Genomic DNA, 19,377 nt, shown 5'->3' on the forward strand with positions numbered 1-19,377 from the left:
TAAATATAACTAGGAGGCAATGTGCTAGGTCCAGTTTTTCTTTCGTATTTCCAATTTACTCTTTAATGTTGAAAAAGTCCTTATCGGATGTTTAAGATTACCAGTTTGATGAGTATTCCTTGTTGGCTGGCAGAATGGTGGTTTGAAATGGGATAGACGCATTTCATGTGGGAACATTCTCAGTAGATCTAGCGTAGTTGGGCATCGACATTTCGTGCGTTATTTTTGGCGTCGGCGGGCGCCAACTATAGACTGGACGGCCGGCTTACTGCATCCAGCGTTATTTGTGGAGCTTAACAACTTCTTCGCCCATTCAACTAGTTAGTGCCCACCAGAGGCCAGGGTTGGAATTATTTCTAAGTAGGATAAACAGAGAAACAGGACTTGTAAATTAAAATTATAAATTAATCTAAAAAAAATGGAGCTAGATTATGAAATACCAGGAAAACAGGACAATACTGTGGGAATTTCTTAGTGACACTATTTTAAATATTTCTCTTCACTGTATACCCAATTATACTTATACCTTTGCCTTAATTCTTTATCTTAGCGAATAGAAAATACTTGTAGTAATCATTTCATGTAATTGCAAATTCCGCTAATAAATAAATCTACGTGAGTTTTACTGAGAAAATAAGATGTCATTTGACACCTGAATCACATGTCGACAGTAATTTAATAAAGTTCTGTTTAATTTTAAATTTGATCTTGTTTACGGCGTTGCTGATAAGTTACCTTATGTGTGTAATAATGAAGACTTGATGCTCGGGTTGCGATGTTACCTCGTAACGCAGCGTGAGACGCCTTGCCTTAACGCCACAGTGTAGACAAATCAGTATAATCATTTTTGTTTAAATAACTGAGACATTTTATTTTGATTTAATTTATTACACTAAATCATTTAAAAATTATGGTACCTATATGTAGATTGTTTGTCCCCAATTTAATTTTTTCTAGAGTATTTTTTAACAAAATAAATTTAATAATTTAACTACAAATTATCTCTTATTATTTTACGGGAGCTTTTATAATCATTATTAGATTAAATTTCATGAAATTGGTGTACTGTTTTCGCTTTTGCTCTGTGCCCGAAGATTATCGTGAGTTCTTTTTGTATTTCATCCGTGTACGCGCCAATGTGCGCTTGTAACATCCTCTTTATAACTTTGGGAGTACATAAAGTTATAACCAACATATAAAAACACTTACACTTATAAAAGAACCTCCAAAGCGGACACGGCTGAACTATACTTTGTCCTAATTACCTTAGAGCACTTATGGTACCCTGGTAACCTTGTCCATAGATTTCTTAATACACTCAGCATTACTTTAATTTTGACACATTGCGGAAAATGCTAGAAAAATCGAAACAAATGATGACTGCAAATTAACGACGAATGCTGAAGTAGTTGTTTGTGTACTTTATATTTTTAGCTTGACAAAGTTCTTGTGACGTCACAGAGCAACTCCTCGAGGCTCTGTTGACCTAGTAAGAGACATGGTCGTGGTGGCAAGAAATTTAGTGCACTGGCATTCTTTAAAGTAAAAGTTGAAAAAAAGTTTATTTGTATCTATACTAAAAAAATCGTATAAACACAAATTAATAAAAAAAAACTTGAGAGGTGTCAAGGGACACCCGGATGGAACGAAGTTCCTTTCTATTAATTAGTGAAGGAACCAATGTTTATTCTATGAATAAAAAACTTAAGTCTTCACAAGAAGTATATTTTATTTCTATGAATTTTCGTTATATATTATCACGTCGTTGCCATGGTGAAGTAGCGCTCATTCGTCGTTAACATACTTACTATAGCAAAAAGTGTCGTGACAACTTTTCGTAAGAATTATTTCCGTCTAGCCCCCTTTCACAACGCGCGATAAGGAACTTCGTTCCAAAAACTTTGAAAAAGTATCCCCTGATCTTACGGAACAAAAAAATAGTTACAATTAAAATGGGCAGATATAAAATTGTTTTTTTCATTGACTATATTTATATTGAACCAGACGGAAACAACATATTTACGCACAACATATTGTCAATGAATGTAGATTACAAAATTGTTCACATGGTATATTTATGGAGACCATATGCCATTATATAGGACACTATTCAGTGACGCATCACTAAACTAGGTGCCATTAATTGTATTTATATATTTTCTAATACTTTAATCTAAACCAGTGATTCTCAAAAGAGGCGGACCTCCTGGAGTCCATGAAACACATGAGTTTATGATGGCGGGAAATTGAACGTTGACAAAACTAATAAGAAAGGGAGTTCATAAAAAAAAGTAAAATTTTGTTAGTAGTCTCCATAAAACTAATTTAGGAATCTTTGGTCTACACTTTTATATTTTAATTCTCTTTATTTAAAAAATTCAAACTGTTTAAAATAAATTACAGCCTTTCAAATTAGAAAATTTTAAGTTATCTAGAAGTCTTGTAAACTTTTTTAAGATGTTGATGTAAGTATTACATACACTTCAAGTTCAATGCAAGGTCTTTGACTTTGACCCTGGCTGCTCTAAGTTCATCCCATAAAGAAATTTCATCTTATAAAATATTCAAAATTTAAATAGCAACGTTTTAGAGTTAGTAAAAATGTGAGAATAAAAATTTTCAGTTATTATTTAAACTATTTTTAATAAAATTATTTTACAGTACTTAAATTATATTTTTAATTTTATAATTATTTAAAATAATCGATGTTATTAAATTTGTTTCCGATTTCAATTTCACTTTCCGTACACCATCTGCTGTAATTGAGTACAAAGGGATATCGGGTTAACTCCAGTTTAATTTATATAAATATTTTAGGTCAGACTATTTAAAATAATTTGATAATTTTGATTATAATTTTATATACATTAAATTAAGACCAAGATAGTATCCATTTTCTTTTAGATCACTGTTATTTTCTCATCACTCATGTTCTAAATACAATGAATTATTTGCATGTATCATATTACCGGTCCAATAACATAAACAGTGATATCTCTTTCATTCCCTTTAATAAACCTGAGATAACCATATGTTTGTTGTTTCCCCTACACTTTTGACAGTCAAAACCAATGTTTACTAGAATTCTAAGCTTGAATAATAAGTCGTCATTCATGCCATTAAAATTATTTCGTTTTACGCGTTAAAGATAAATAATAAAGCGTCATTTTAACAGCCTCCGATCAGTCCCGCCCGGGTCGTTCGCGATTGTACCATCGCCGATCGATTCTGTTACGCTTTGCGATTTACTATAAATAAAATGTTATTAGAAAATTATCCTTACAAAAAACTTATTGCCTTGGTGCTAGCAGCTTCGACGATATTGTTTACTCATTTAATTTTTTTAGGGTTCCGTACTCACTTTGTAGTCCCTCCGTCTGTCAAGAATTTTTTTTTATATATTTAAGCATTTTGATATGAAAGTTTAATTTAATAAATGTCTATTCATAGCTAAAGTAGTTGCAAAGATTTCAAATTAACGTAAAGTTGAGATATAAAGTTGTTTTAAGTCAATCTCCCGAAATAATAAAAACATGACTCCAACTATTGACAAACAAGTTGTAATTTAGCATAACGCGGCGAGGCGTGATCTAAGTTGCTCGAACTAATATCTCGTAAGGCGGTCACTGTCAAGCCAAGGACATGGACCTGCACTACACGGCTACATTATAAACATATATGAACTTAGATAAATAATTTCATTAGATTTTCATTCATTCATTGCAAAATATGTAAAAATAAGGACGTTTTAATTCGTAAAAGGAATTCATCGAACAGTGTGAATTTTGGTGTAAAAAAATTATCGTTACGTGAACACTCTAAAAAAATTGTGAATATAATTCAATGTATTGAGAACGTTTATACGACTTTTCCAATTCAACTAACATGATATCATAAAAGCATGAACCCCAGACAAAGTGCCCGCACGGTGATCTCCCAAATAGAATCATTTTCGGTACGTTGACGCTAGCGCCTGACTTTTGATGCATCCCTGGTGTCACGTCACATGTTTCAATGTTAACGATATATTTTTATAAATTTACTACCAAATTTCAAAAATAAAACATGAAATTTTGCGTCAATTTGAGGTTAGGTTGATTATTAACCCCTCTGGCTTTTGCCCTTTTAACTGTTTAATTGACAGAAACTTGTTGAAAACTATTGTTTTTACATTTTATGTAGCAAGTTACTTTTAATTAAAAGAAAATTGTTTCAAGTTCCATATAATACTGGTGACTCATCACCGAGGGCGAATACCTTTAGTGTAACGATCTAAGTCGACCCCATGATAGGTTAATAAAGTCACACTATCTGTGTCTATGAAGCCCTAGTAACTACATGTCGGCGCCACATGTCTGCAAGCGGTGCACGTACGCCGCGATCCGCTTAGCTTCGTTAATTGTCTCGCGAAATAGACGTCTATATCAAGCAGTGGACAACATTTTTATCGTATCAAATCACCTTGGGTGAGTGCTCGCGATGACTCGCGCGTCATAACAGTCACAAGTTGCTGACCTCACGTCTCTCGCGTCTAGGCGGAAACGTGTATAACTTTCGGCAATAACTCCACCTTATCAGCATCTACGTATGTACGCCTGGTATCTCATCGGAATGGTTCTGACATTCGCACAGTCTTGCATTAACAAAATTTTTTTTTTTTTGCACATTTAAAAACTTTACCTACTTAATAATAGAGATTAAATTTGTATATTTGTTAGTAACATCATACAAAGCTAATTTTACTGTCCGTGAGGATAACATTCCATGGGTATCTAACACAACTTTGATATTTCGCCGACGGTTGCGTATGACCTAACCGAGTTTTTAGAAAAAATATTAAAAAATGAATTTTGATGGAATTCTTCGATAGAAAGAAGTTTTTGACCTTTAAAAATATGATAGCTATTGTACTGAATTATAAAAATCATTTGTCGAATGATGAAATACATCAAATATAAACGAAATTGCACCGTAAGTTTGGGTTGTCGCAACGTAAGGTCTATGTCAGTGCATACAAGATAATGCGGGTTGATCGAACGATAAGGTCCCCATTATCGCGGTTATGTAAATCTGGCCCGGAACACAAAAACTACGCCAATGTTGCACAATGTATGACGATGCTTTTTTCAACTACTTTGAGAATATGACCGTTACATATGCGTCAACGTAGAAATAAAGATTTTCTTCAATATGTTATTGATAATAAAGTAGTTTTTTAAGTATGTAAGTTTACTAAGTAAAAGGAAGAATGCTTTGTTTATGATATATAGCTTTTATCCGCGACTCCATCCGCGCGGAATAAAGAAAATATGGGGTAAAAATTATCCTATGTCCGTTTCCTGGTTCTAAGCTACCTGCCCACTAATTTGCAGTCAAATCAATTCGACCGATCTTGAGTTATAAATGGTGTAACTAACACGACTTTCTTAATATAGATTAATCTGTTAGATTGCAAATAGTTACTAGGATATCAGTGGTATGGTTAATGTTACAACACTTAGGTACAATTGTTTAATAGGTACCAGGAGTTTATAAGCTATCAGGAGCATATTAACAGTGGGAGCGGGGTTGATTAGGAGCGTTCACCGTGAGAGCTGGCGCAGCGCCAAGCGGGCCACGCCGGTGCGTTCACCCACAGAATAACACTTCGTTAATATAATTATCGTTACATTCTCTGCGATATTTGAAAATATTTTGACAGAACACAGCGCGTAGATTACCAGGCGTGTCTTATCACACGCTGCCAGGACGCTAACCGCTCGCGAATTTATAACGCTCTCGTAAAATTTGCTTAATATGTTTACGGATATACTGATTCATCTACACTCCAACCTTGACACGAATTATTCGCATTTTGTAACGTACTTACTAAGTATCTCTTATCTGTTTACAGTTGGAGGAACGAACTATTATCAAAAAGTATAAGCGACTATTGCTGTTTTTTTCAGTAGAGCAAAATAGTAAATAACTTTGTTAAAACTGCTAACATGCGAAAAACATTCAGGAAATACTTGATGGTACAATAATAATAATTCAATTGTATCCGTGTCTTCAACGGGGCTCACATAAATGCCTACCTAGGATACCTACGTGCTATGAATGCTTATGTAACTATCGCAACTTGTTTGGTCGCTTGTCGAAAAATAAAAAATGTTTAATCACAAACACGGACTTTTTACCTACACGGCGATTTCATTATCCTACAGGTTATGTCGCATTGTTTTGCGCGATCGCTCTAGAGACATGGTGACAAATCTTTACGTATTAATGTGCAATTTGTTTCTAGAAAAATGTTTATAATTGTGCTACCGTTCCTAATGTAATAACTACTAAATTAAGTTGTCGTGCCCAAAATATTGTGTCGCGTGCCATTGGTTTGCCATCCCTACTCCAGTGTATCACAACCTTCACCCACTGGTACTTATGCTTTCCTGGTAGGTTTTATCTATAATACATTCTAGGCGCCTGGTCACACACACGCAAATAGAAAAAACTAATTAAAAGTTTTTTCTAGCTCTTATGTGCGATATATATATACGATATAAGCGTAAGTTATCACTGCCGCCACAGTTGTACATTGATAATTTGAAGCTTGAAATAATATAAATTTCACTAAAACTTGAGTTCAACTCATTCCTTGGTTGAGTAGCGCAAAACTCTCGCATGTTTTATGATGATTTTTATGAACCATCAAACGAAATTTCATTGCGCCTTTAAATGAATGTTCGGTGGAAAAAAAATGTTATAAATTTATTTAAAGGCTTTCCGAACACGTTCGACTTAACGGCACTTCTTTAATTCCTTTTGTGCAATACCATTCATTACCTATATAAACTTATGTGTAAATAAAATATTTGTAACTTATACGAGTATGTGTAAAGACATAGCCTTTAGATTTAGATCACTAAATAACACGCAAAATTGTTTCTATAAATCAAACGAAAAACTTGTGTCAATGTTACATTGACAAATATTTTTTTCAAATCGAAATGACACATTATAGGTACAGGAATGGAAAAATAAGCCTGCCAGTAATATCTATACGTTTATTTCATTTTCATATAAACTCTTTTGACAGCTCATATAGTCCGATTATAGTTAACAGCTCTCGTAAAATAAGAACAGTTAGTTTTAATGATAAAGTTTAGAATTTGAATCTTTAGAAGCAATCGGATGTTAAGGAGCTCAGAGCAGTCATAATGTACAACATGGGGATACCTACCTCAATGATTTAACCTTGATTGTTGCGAGCATATTAATATAGTCGATATCGCGCCCAACGGCCGACACATAGATGAATGGACCACGTGCTGTGACGTCATACACATAGTGGAAGCCGACGACGGTTCGATTCTCTTTTCACAATTCTGTCAAAGTTGAACACGTTTTTAGCTAATTCGTATCTCAAAAATAATTTTAGAACATTTAATTTTACAAAATCTTATGACTACTTGTAAAATTTACATAACTTGTAATAACATTTTATAAATTTATCACGGTGACCTTGTTTTAAATCCCCGGTGAGACATTTTTTTTTAAATTTCGTACAATATTTTGGCGACATTTATTTGCGTAACTTTTTTTAAATTTTCTAGCAAATATGTACAATAAAAAAAAAATCACATTTATTTCATTAATATTTCAAAAGACATATTGACATTTTATAAAGTATTAACTCTATTGAATTTGTTCAGTAGATTTTAAGTAAATATAGATAATGCAAATATTTCAAATACAAACCGGATTTCGATGTAACAAAAATGGCGCGCAGAGGAAAATATCACGTGACCTCGTCCGTTACAACTTCCTGGTGACCTCTTATACATTGTCATTTGGTTTAGGGCACACAAGAATAAAAATTATTTGGACGTCAAATCCCAGCCGGCAAATATCATAATTGTACATTGAAAAGGTTTTTTCTTAATGCCGAGCCACTCTTTTGGATCGTATTAACCTTATTTTTGGATTCCATTGATTCCATCATACAAAATTTACACACCAGGGGTAAAATAAATGCACCGTATTATACCTATCGAGTATTCCGGGAAGCAGGAGAACATAAAATGTAGCACCCTCATAAACTCGTCCATACTAACTCGCAGTGACGGGTCGCGAAGTTAACTCGAGTATCGAAATGCGCAGGTTTTTGCTCGACTGACCTTGCCACGATCTACCTACATCTGAGCTGCTTCTAATAATATTTTTTATACGTTTTTTTTTAATGCTAACTTGGTTCTCTTATAAATATAATACTTTCGATTTTTCATAAAAGTTTTATTTAATTTTTTACTCCTTGGGGATTAGATGGAAACTTACGAGGTCTTACGCCATCTATTGACTAACAAATGTAACAAAGGTCATACAAATTGTAAACATTTAGTTACTATATTTACCTCTAACCAAGACAATTACGTCGGCTTCTATTTTGTTATTTAGTATTACGCATAAAAATAACATCGATTATGTTATTTATTGGCCAATGTCAATAATGTATTTATTTCAAATTTAAAATGTTGCATGTTCATTAAATAAAATAAAACACGCGTGTTGATAAAACACTATTTATTATAAAAATACATTATTGTGTATTTTTATATTTTTTTTCTTGTTTAATTTTTTTTATTGAACACAGATCTAAAAAAAAAATAGCAATTTACTCGTAATCACCATTGTTAGTACTTAATATTAAATGATAAGTTATCTATAACAATGTTGCTTTATGGTTTTATTGTTTGTTTTATTGATTTTCTATAACATGTTATTAAAAGAAACTTTCCTCTTTTTACAGGTAATTATCCGGATAAGGCAGAAATACGATAAGTCCACAAACTAGTATTAATTTTATTTTTCAAAACATTCCAATTATTTATTTCGAAGCCATACTATAATAACCGCAACTGCTTAACAATAGATGTCGCTACTTGTACAATACACGTGAAACAAATTAGATTTTTTCTCTTTTTATATTTCGGATTAGAAATTGAACTAGGGTACTATAATGGGTAATTTATATTCAGCTAAAAAAGTTAGTTGTACAGGATTCAAAGTTATTTGCCTAAAGAAATGACCATACTATAGAATCATTCCGTAGCAATATAAAATAGAAAATGTCAAACGTTCTCGACTCTTCCGTACTTCCCTACTCGCATTCGAAGACTTCCAAGTTGCTAGAAATATTAAAAAAAGGACAGATACCAAAATAACCACGACCCATCTCTTACCAATCTATTTCATCGTTCAAATGTGTCTATCTTGAGAAATTGAAACGAAATTACCCATCATCCCTTTCACACCTACGACATTCTAGATGCTCTGTCTCCTTCACACGATTGTCTCTGGATGCCACGTGTCAGTCACCAGTCGAATAAAGTATCGAGTTTGTATAGTTAAACGAAATTAAAATCTATATCATTGGTGCAAGGTTTCTATTCGATTGAAGCATACGACTTAGATGAAAATATATTTCAACATTATTTCACAGTTAGTGAATTTAATATTATTAATTATAAAAATGTTATTCAGCTAATGCGTCGTATTCTAAAAAAAAAACTATTAATTCCCATTTATATTTCAAGTCTAAATTACAAGTCTAAACATAATAGAGTGATTCTGTGCTAATTTCAAACATAAGTAAATAGTATTGTAAAGTCGAATTGCCTACTAATCAATCAACCCTTTTGCCCACTCTCTCTAATGACTATCAATCATTCTTAAGGAACATTGAATTTCTACTACGAAGCAATTGAAGCTTTATACCCTTGATATTTAGATTGCATTTATAAAGTACTATAATTTTTACATAGACTGTTTTCATTCTGATTTGTTTTGCTCCTCCGTACCTCTGCGCCCCTGGTATTATGTAAGGCGGGTGCAATGGCCGCGCGAAAACGCCGGGAAAGCGGGTAGGCGTCCCAGCGTCCCGGACAACCCGGACAATATTTCCTCCTCCAGCCTAACTTTAAATATGTTTGTTTCCCTCCCTTTTATCAAAGTTATTTCCCTGCTGTTGTTAACTCATTGTGATTGTCGTTTTACGCATTTTATGGAAAATGCCACTCGGTACCTATGTAAATGAAAATTCCTAGTTAATTTCGAAACTTTTTAGGAATAAAATAGACGGGAAAATTGTTAGTACAAGCGATCTTTATACGGAGCATTCTAACCTATACAAATTTAAGAATTACATACAAGAAGATCATTCCCTCAGACGGACTAAGTTCGGCTTTGAGTTATCTCTGAGCATGTAAAATATTATCGAAGCCTGAAAATATTGCATCACATAAATATGACAAACAGCCACGTTCACATACAAATTACTATTTCATACGATCCCATTCGTAATTAGCAGTCCGAGGTGAATCCGCGTATGTGGGTTAAAATCGCGAGCAGGGCTGCCAATGCACCGGCGGTCTCGGCCCGCTGCCGGGTCGTTGACCGCTATCGATCGCGGGGTGCGCGCCCCTGCGGCGCCGACTCCCCCGCCCGTACAACCCCCGCCCCGCATCGCTCCCCCACACACGAGGAAGCTACTACCGCATGCGACATTTCGCTCCACTTAAGACTTACTATATTTTTTCCTGCCTTTTTGATACTATATATTTCATACGTACGTGAGAGTAAATCCTTACCGTAGAATTGCCGTACCACTTGTATTAATGTTGTCTCTGTTTAATAAAAGAGAATGAAAGGGGAAAATATATATTAATCTAATTGTCACTGCAGTCGAAACTCACTGAACTTACACGTGTTTGGATGTTGTTAACTTTATAAAAGATATTTCTAGAACATTTTTAATTGATTACAGAGCAAACGAGTTTAAATCTTAGTGCGTTGAAATAAAGTACGTATCAGATTGTAATTGTTACGCTAAGTTTTCTTCGACGGAAAATTCCATTTACAAACTCAGTGCTAACAAGTTCTTAATTTTTTATTAATTTGTCTAATGATTTTAGCGTATTATTTTAATACAAAACTGGTTTTAGTAAATACAATTTTTTATAACGTACCTACTCATTTAAAATCAAGTTTAAAACATAAGTAGATTTGATAATTTAATTTATATTCTTCTCATAAACAAGACTATATAATACAACAAAGTGGCAAATATAAAAATATATTTGAACTAATATTTTTTAAGAAACCATTCTCCTTACCCTCCATAGGAAGAAAGCTTTAATATGCTATAGATTCGTTGATGGTGCGCGGGAAAACGAATCTTCTTAGTAAGATCCCCACCCCTAACCGTTGTTATGGTTACCCTGATTTATGTTTTCCTGGTGACTGGTCGATACTCCATTGTTAATAAATATCTTTGAATTGATTTGTTGTTTTTCTTCGTGAGATATTTTTAGAAAAAATGATCACAACATAAAAACATTACGAAGAAATATGACATAGGAAAAGTTTTACGACAGTTAGTTTAGTTTTTTTATTAATATTCTTTCTTTGTGGTATAAATTAGTGATGCAACGGATGTCTGTTTCCGTTTCCGCAAGTGCGGAAGTTCCGCATGCTTTTCAACATCCGTTTCTGCTTCTGTTTCCGCAACTTTTATAACGGAGATAAAACGGAACTTTACGACAGCTGAGAGATCCAAATGCGCGGCGCGAGACGCGCAATCCGTGCGCGGCCTTTCGGCACTTGTCGCATTCGTTTGTTTACGTACTTTTTCGTGAATTTAAGCGCGTAATATTTTCTGCTGCTGTTTGAAACAATCAGTTTCTCTTGCTGGAGTAAACTGTCTAGTAGTTGTCCATATAAAATTTGACAACTGGCAAAATGTTCCTATTTCATACTTACGAGTTATTAAATGTACTTTTGAATAAGTGATAACCATGTAATATATCATCATCATTATTATCATCAGCTCACTATACATCCCCACTGAGGGGCTCGGAGCCTACCCCAAATTAGGGGTGACTAGGCCATAGTCAACCACGCTGGCCCAGAGCGGGTTGACTTCACACATATCATTAAATTTTTTTCTCAGATATGTGCAGGCAGCATCACTGTGTTTTCCTTCACCGTAGGAACGTCGGATAAATGTAAATATCTAAATCGAAAAACACATTGGTACATAGCGGGATTCGCACCCAGGCCCTGCAGATTGCAAGTCAAGTGCCTAATAATTATATCTTTTTTTAAACTAGATTTGGTGTTTTTGATACTTAACACATTCACTGTTTACAAAATAAAAAATGAAATAGCTGGGAGCCAAAACTTTTTACTGTGAATTTTTATTTAGTATATCTGGGAGTGTTTGAACATATAGATAAATTAATAATGTTTTTTGTATTTGAGCGCTAGGGATCATCATTTTGAGTGCTAGGGATGGCAATGGTTTAGTTCACTAATATGTAGATATTTGTTCCACGATCGCATTTCTGTGTACAAATATGTTACAAGATTTTGACAAAGTCAAGTTTTTCATCAAATTCCAGAATATTGAGTAAAACATGTAAGGATATTAATCAAAACCAGCTTTTATCTTCTCGGTTCAAGATCTTGTAACATTTCATACACACCCACACATACACACACGTATACACACACACGTACACACACATACAGGACATACATATATTTAAAAATATACATACATAACATAAAGTTCAGCCTTAGCTTCATGTGATACAAGATATTTGTATGTTTGCCTCCGTACGAACGTGGCCACTACAACACTGTAAAAATAAAACTAATACTCTTTTTCGTTAGTTGACTATATTGCCAGAGTGGCCACACAAAGCATCATGGACTCGCTTCAAACGCCGGCGGCTTACTGGCTACTACAAAGTGAACGGTCCTCTCGCTCGGATCCGAGGGGGAGGCGCCGCTACTAATAGCTCTGCCCACTCGGATCCGAGTGGTCAGCACTGAATGTATTAATAAAGAAATATATTTGTCGTTTATCAACACGAGTGGTTTGGCGAACATTTATTTGTAAATAGTGTAATTTTGTTTCCTGAAAATAAATTAAAAAAAAAAACGTATTTTAACTTATTGCAGCACAGTAAAAATACATATATTGAAGGCTAAAGGACACCGATATCCAATGCCTTAATAAATTAAAAACGAATACAAACTGTTCTTACCAAAAAAAAAATTGTTAATATGAAGTCTTTCGACTGTCATCAGGGTTATCTGACATCTCCGAGCGGACGTGGACTTGCGGGTATTCCAATAAAATAACTGTTGTAATAATTATCACAAGTAAAACTGTCGATGATACAATCAATGTCATTACTAAACTAATTTAGGATTGTTAAGATAGAATTGGATTTAAGTAACGTCCACCTAGCACGTGGTTGCGTGCGCACCTTATGACGATTCAAACCGAACTGACAGATTTGTCAAGATGGCCGCCCTACCAGTGCTCGGTGTTCGTTATGGGTATTGACAACGTCAACACGGCCAATCCTGACGATCGCACGACCTCGTGCGCATAGAGTTGCGCTTCACCGTGATGAGATGTCATTGTTCTTCCTCTATTCTATTTGATCAAAAAGCAAAGATATACCATAAGTAAAGATACACCATTACCATTCGTTCGGCCCTTCCTGACTAGAAGGAAATTAATCATCATTGCAAAGTAACATGGATCGGTCGTGCAAGGCCCCCTCGACCTGCTATACATTACCAATTATTACAGCGTGGACCGGGCGTACGAGGCCCCTTCGACCAGCTACACATTAACAACTATCATAGCGTGGCCCGGGCGTACGAGGCCCCTTCAACCAGCTATACATTACCAACTATCATAGCGTGGCCCGGGCGTACGAGGCCCCTTCAATCAGCTTTACATAACCGACTATATATGCGTGGCCCTTTATATCGCACTTCTGATGAAGTCTTTCGACTGTCATCAGGGTTATCTGACATCTCCGAGCGGACGTGGACTTGCGGGTATTCCAATAAAATAACTGTTGTAATAATTATCACAAGTAAAACTGTCGATGATACAATCAATGTCATTACTAAACTAATTTAGGATTGTTAAGATAGAATTGGATTTAAGTAACGTCCACCTAGCACGTGGTTGCGTGCGCACCTTATGACGATTCAAACCGAACTGACAGATTTGTCAAGATGGCCGCCCTACCAATGCTCGGTGTTCGTTATGGGTATTGATAACGCCAACAAATATGTTTTGTTATTATTATTTACACTTCTGTTTCCGCTTCCGTTTCCGTTTCCGTTTCTGCTAAAATTTATTTTTGACATCTGTTTCCGTTTCTGGTTCCGGTAAGACACTTCCGTTGCATCACTAGTATAAATTACTAAAATGACTCTTTGTGGCACCCAACAGATTTATTAAAAATAGTCTAGTAACGAACGTATAAGGAACAATATTACAAACATACGAACATTTTTTTTAAATGCAGAGTATACGGTTAATATTGTTCTGGCAATGTCATTATATTGTCATAAGCGCCATCTAGCGTACTGTCGAATGAAACATACATATACAACCACATCTAACCTTGTTATCGATTTAGGGAATAAAATGATGGAAATTAATGTAGCCGTTAAAAAATCAATAAGTATTTTTTTACATAGTAACTCTAGTTAACTGTTCAACGCTATCAATTATATAGTTGACTAAACTAGTTATTAATTCGGATATCTAATTATAAAAAGTCAAGCGAAAATTCTAGAAAAAAGTATATTTTAATAATAAAAAGTACTCGAGCTGCGTAGCACTAACCTAGTGGGAGGAGAGGCGCAGTGACCCGGTTCTACGACGTAGAGTGCACTGGCCGCGTAGCCGCGTAGCGTCGTAGACACCGTAGCGCATTACGCGGCGGTTTCCATAGAGTAGGTGTTGGTTAGACCGCTTTTATCTTGACTGCTTATGTATTGTACTGCATTGTAGGCGTTCTATTTTATTCTGTATTCTAGAAAACGTATTATTACCATCCATATTCCGCTTTTCCTATATTTTAAATACTACTCTATTCTTTTATCTTTACTTATTATAAGAGTTCTGTTATTTTTCTTCTTTTAACATACAATGATTTTTTAAGAATAATATTAAGACTACCTCTATTAAGTCTGCCTTGGTAATATAATGACAAATACTAGAATTGAAACTATAATTAGAAACAAAATAATTAATTTTTACACAAAAACCGCAGACCATTTAGATATAGAGTATGTAACATTATCAGACTGTGCATGAGCTTGGATATTTGCTTGCACGACTTGGCAAGCCGCCAAGGGAGGTACTTACCCCAGGTTTCTTTACAGGACAATCTGCAGCAAACCTTCTAATTTTATCAATATTAAACGAGCTGTGTTGATAATTTATTTTTAATTGTAATTATTAATTATGTTGGAATATATTTATTTATCGATTTCAATATTATCTTAGTTGCCAGTTTTAATTTTTACTGATAGTAGTGGCTATACAATGTAGCATAAAATTGTAAAATACATTAATTTACTATTAATGACAATAAATTGTACGTAGCTTTGCTTAAGTTTTGATCTATTTCAAAAAATACATTCACATTCAATATACATATAAAAATACATATTCACATATAAAATACATTCAAAAATACAACACCATCTAGGTAATCAAAATATTCATTAAGGCCTTTTTATTATATTTTAAATAATGTTTAAGTTGTAAATTCTAATACTGTTCTAGTATTCTAGTTCTTGAACAAGTGTTTTCATAATTCATTGTTTTTAAAATATTTATTATCGCTCTCATATTTCTAAATGCCTTTATTTAACATTAAACCATTATATTCAACCTTCTACAATACTATATATTGATTGGAATTGTTACTGTTACACGCGAATTTGAATTTAAAACAATGGTAATATGTGCTATAATGGCTTTTGTTGGTAAAGGATCAACGACCTGTGATTCGAAAAACTACCCTCCATTACGCACAGGCTCTACATTTGTAACGAACAGGGTGATACGTGTGCCTCGCACCAATTATTTATTTACATATTTAAAGTCATGTACATAACAAATTAACTTATTTATGTTCCTTAGATGTTATATAGAATCTAATTTGTAATATTGTTTCTGTTTTTCCTCTTTATGAAGCAACATTCATGTAAAATTATATATTCCATGTGTTTTTAGTTTTTAAAGGCGTTGAAATGAAACTAAAACCATATTGCGGTTGTACCTTAAACTTTATAATGCCTCAAATACAGGTCTTCAGAAACAAGCTTTATTTTTTTTCTCATTACTAATCAATGTTACTAATATTATAAATGCGAAAGTTTAGATGGATGAATGGATGGATGGATGTTTGTTTGAAGGTATCTCCGGATCGGCTTAACGGATCTAGATGAGATTTGGTATAGATGTAGAACATAGTCTGGAAGAACACATAGGCTACTAATTACATTTTTTTTAATTACGCGAGAACGGAGTCGCGTGTGACAGCTAGTATGTTTATAATTTAAAACGTGGATCAACTCTTAGCTGTTATTCGTGTAGGCCGTTCCACTGAAGAAAACAATGGGAATATTGATTGAGGGGTCGTAAGTACCCGAGCGTAACTGGGAGACTGCACGCCTCCGCCGGCCTTGCCGCAGTGGGTCGCGGGAGCGGGACGGCTTGAGTGTTATTATATCAGCTAGAGCAGGACGGATGTATCGACCGCCACGTGGCACAGAATTGTTTTATAGTTCAAGAAGAATTTTGTTGTATGTAGTGGAATTATACTTTAAGTCGTAGTATAACTTTAAAGTCATTATTATAGTACTAGTGCGTAGTGGCTATAAAGTTATGACATCCTGGTAGGAATTGGCGTTATCATGTATTCGCAGTCAGGATAGGAGTGACGTTACCAGTCGGCGGGCTCCGGCGCGGCCCGACGCGCACGACCGATGTACCCGGTTGGCCTTCGATGTCGCAGTACAATGCCACCAACTCTAATATATTTAAGAGACCTTGGACTCCACAGATCCATGTACAAGCTACTTATCCTTTAAAAGTATTTATTTAGTAAAGCTTGATAGCTATTCTTATATATTATAACTATTTTTGAAGGATAAGTTACTATATCTTACTACGTACTTTTTAGGAGCTGGACAGCAAGGCCGTATTTATAAATGCGTACTAAGAGATTAAAGTTACTTTAACGTTACTTTAAAGTTACTTTCCCTTTTATAATTTCTGATAAATAGGTTGATGCTAGCAATAATCTTTTATATGTTTTTGTGTATGTACGGTGACGACATCTCTTGTTAGTGAATAGGGATGTAGAATCTCTTTACATAACGAGAATTGGACTACTTTAACAATCACTAAACATAAGAATTGATTGTTCATTCGTGTGTATATTTAATAACATAGTCTTGTTTGTTTCCAGGTTGCAAGATCAAGGCCCTGCGCGCGAAGACCAACACGTATATTAAGACGCCGGTTCGGGGCGAGGAGCCTGTGTTTGTGGTGACGGGCCGCAAGGAAGACGTGGCGCGCGCCAAGCGCGAAATCCTCTCTGCCGCCGAGCACTTCTCGCAGATACGTGCCTCGCGCAAATGCGGCGCCGCGCCCCCGCCGCCCGCCGGTGCGCCCGGACACGTGACCGCGCAAGTGCGCGTACCCTACCGTGTCGTCGGCCTCGTCGTTGGCCCCAAGGGTGCCACCATCAAGCGCATTCAGCACACGACGCACACTTACATAGTGACGCCGTCGCGCGAGCGCGAGCCCGTGTTCGAGGTGACCGGCCTGCCTGAGAGCGTGGAAGCGGCACGTAAGGAAATCGAGGCGCACATCGCGCTGCGCACAGGCGCAGCGGGAGCAGCGGCGGGCGGCACTCCGCCCGGCGACACGGAGCCGCTGGCGCAGCTGTACCGCGCCGGGCTCGCTTCGCTGCTGCGCCCCGAGCCGGAGGCCGCCTTCTCCTCGGCGGGCTCGTGCTCCTCGAGCGGGTCTTCAGCGCGACTTGGCGATCTTCTGGGCATCTGGTCTTCGACGGAGCGCGACGAGGGGCTGGGCGAGTCGCCGTCGTTTGAGTCGCCGGGCGCGGGAGGCGTGTGGGCGTGGGGTCCGCCGAGGCCTTCGCCCGCTGCGTCACCTGCGCGTGCATGCGCTGTATGCGGCGAGCGCGGCGTGGCGGCGGCGCTAGTGCCGTGCGGGCACAACCTGTACTGCTATGAGTGCGCGCAGCGGCTGGCGGCCACCGCGTCGCCATGCCCCGCCTGTGCTGCGCCCGCGCACCAAGCCATCCGCATACTGTCGTAAGCCGTCGCGCCCCGCCGGCACGGATGCACCCTTTTTTACTTAAATCGTTACGGAATTTAAAATGTATAAGTCGCGTAATCGAAATCCTGGTGCCAAAAGTCGGCGCCCGCCGGCACGGCCCGTCCGCCGCGCCGCACCTAACGTAAGTCGGCAGAGTTACTCACGATATATTTTCTTATTATGAACGTTTTTTATTGGGTCGTCGAGCCGCCGAGCTCGTCGCCGCAGACTCGAGGTACGTTACGATAGAATTTCGAAAAAAAAATGCATAAAAGTTAAATAAAAAAAGTTGTATAATTATTATTGATAGCGTAAAGAAATCGAAATTTATAAAGCTTACCTAACGTAGTAGCGTAAAGTATTAAGGTATCGTAATATTATAGGCGAGGGACGGGCGGCGCGGGGAGTGCGCGTCGCGGCGCAATCCGCCTGGCGGCCACGCGACTAGCTAATGTTTGTAGGAAATGTGCCGTGCGCCGCGCCGTGCCGCGCAGTGCCGTGCGCCGTGCGCTGTGCCGTGCGCCGTACCGCTCGCGCTCGCCGCCCGCGCCGCTCCCCCGCGCGCCATGCTCACATTATTTTGACTATACGACTATTCGCTTAAATGATATTATACATACGTACACACTATGATTATGATAATATTAATATAATGTTTGTTTTAAGTGTGTTTTAATGTTTAGATTTTTATTGTAATGTTTTTATGAATGATTTTTATCTGTATGATTATTATTATTGATTATTATTTTATGTGTTGACGATGTTTTTTTGTGATGCGCGCCGGCGTCCCCGCGCCCCGCGCCCTACGCCGCCGCGTCCCGCGCGAGGGCGCTGGCGGCGGTGACTGCGGTTGACTGCGGGTACTGCTAGTAGTAAATTGACTGGAGCTAGGGGTAGTGGGTAGGGGTGGGCAGGGAAAGGCGCCGGGGACGCGGGCGCTAGCCGAGGCTGCCGCGGGCTGTTTAGTGGTTATGATATCGAATAATAAAATTAAAGTAATAAATGATAAAGAAATAATACGATTCATTCATTATTATTATTATTATTATTAAACTATAGTAGTCTGTAGCACGACATTGACTAACCATTACCTATTGATACTTATTAAGTATTATTATTATTATTATATTGAATAAATTTAAAGAATGCATAATTAT

At 36.7% G+C, this 19,377-nt stretch overlaps 1 protein-coding gene across 1 annotated transcript in view; it reads left to right on the forward strand.

Moving 5' to 3' along the window:
• Positions 1 to 18,731, forward strand: part of LOC106711459 (RNA-binding protein MEX3D) — a 53,246-nt gene extending 34,515 nt beyond the window's left edge. Inside the window, exon 2 of the mRNA XM_014503772.2 lies at positions 17,346 to 18,731. Within this exon, the coding sequence (XP_014359258.1) occupies positions 17,346 to 18,220 (875 nt within the window). The 3' untranslated portion in view covers positions 18,221 to 18,731. The remainder of the gene's footprint in view (positions 1 to 17,345) is intronic.
• Positions 18,732 to 19,377: the final 646 nt, after the last annotated feature.

This window comes from Papilio machaon, chromosome 20 (assembly GCF_912999745.1).
Source record: "Papilio machaon chromosome 20, ilPapMach1.1, whole genome shotgun sequence".
Classification (NCBI taxonomy): Eukaryota; Metazoa; Arthropoda; class Insecta; order Lepidoptera; family Papilionidae; genus Papilio; species Papilio machaon.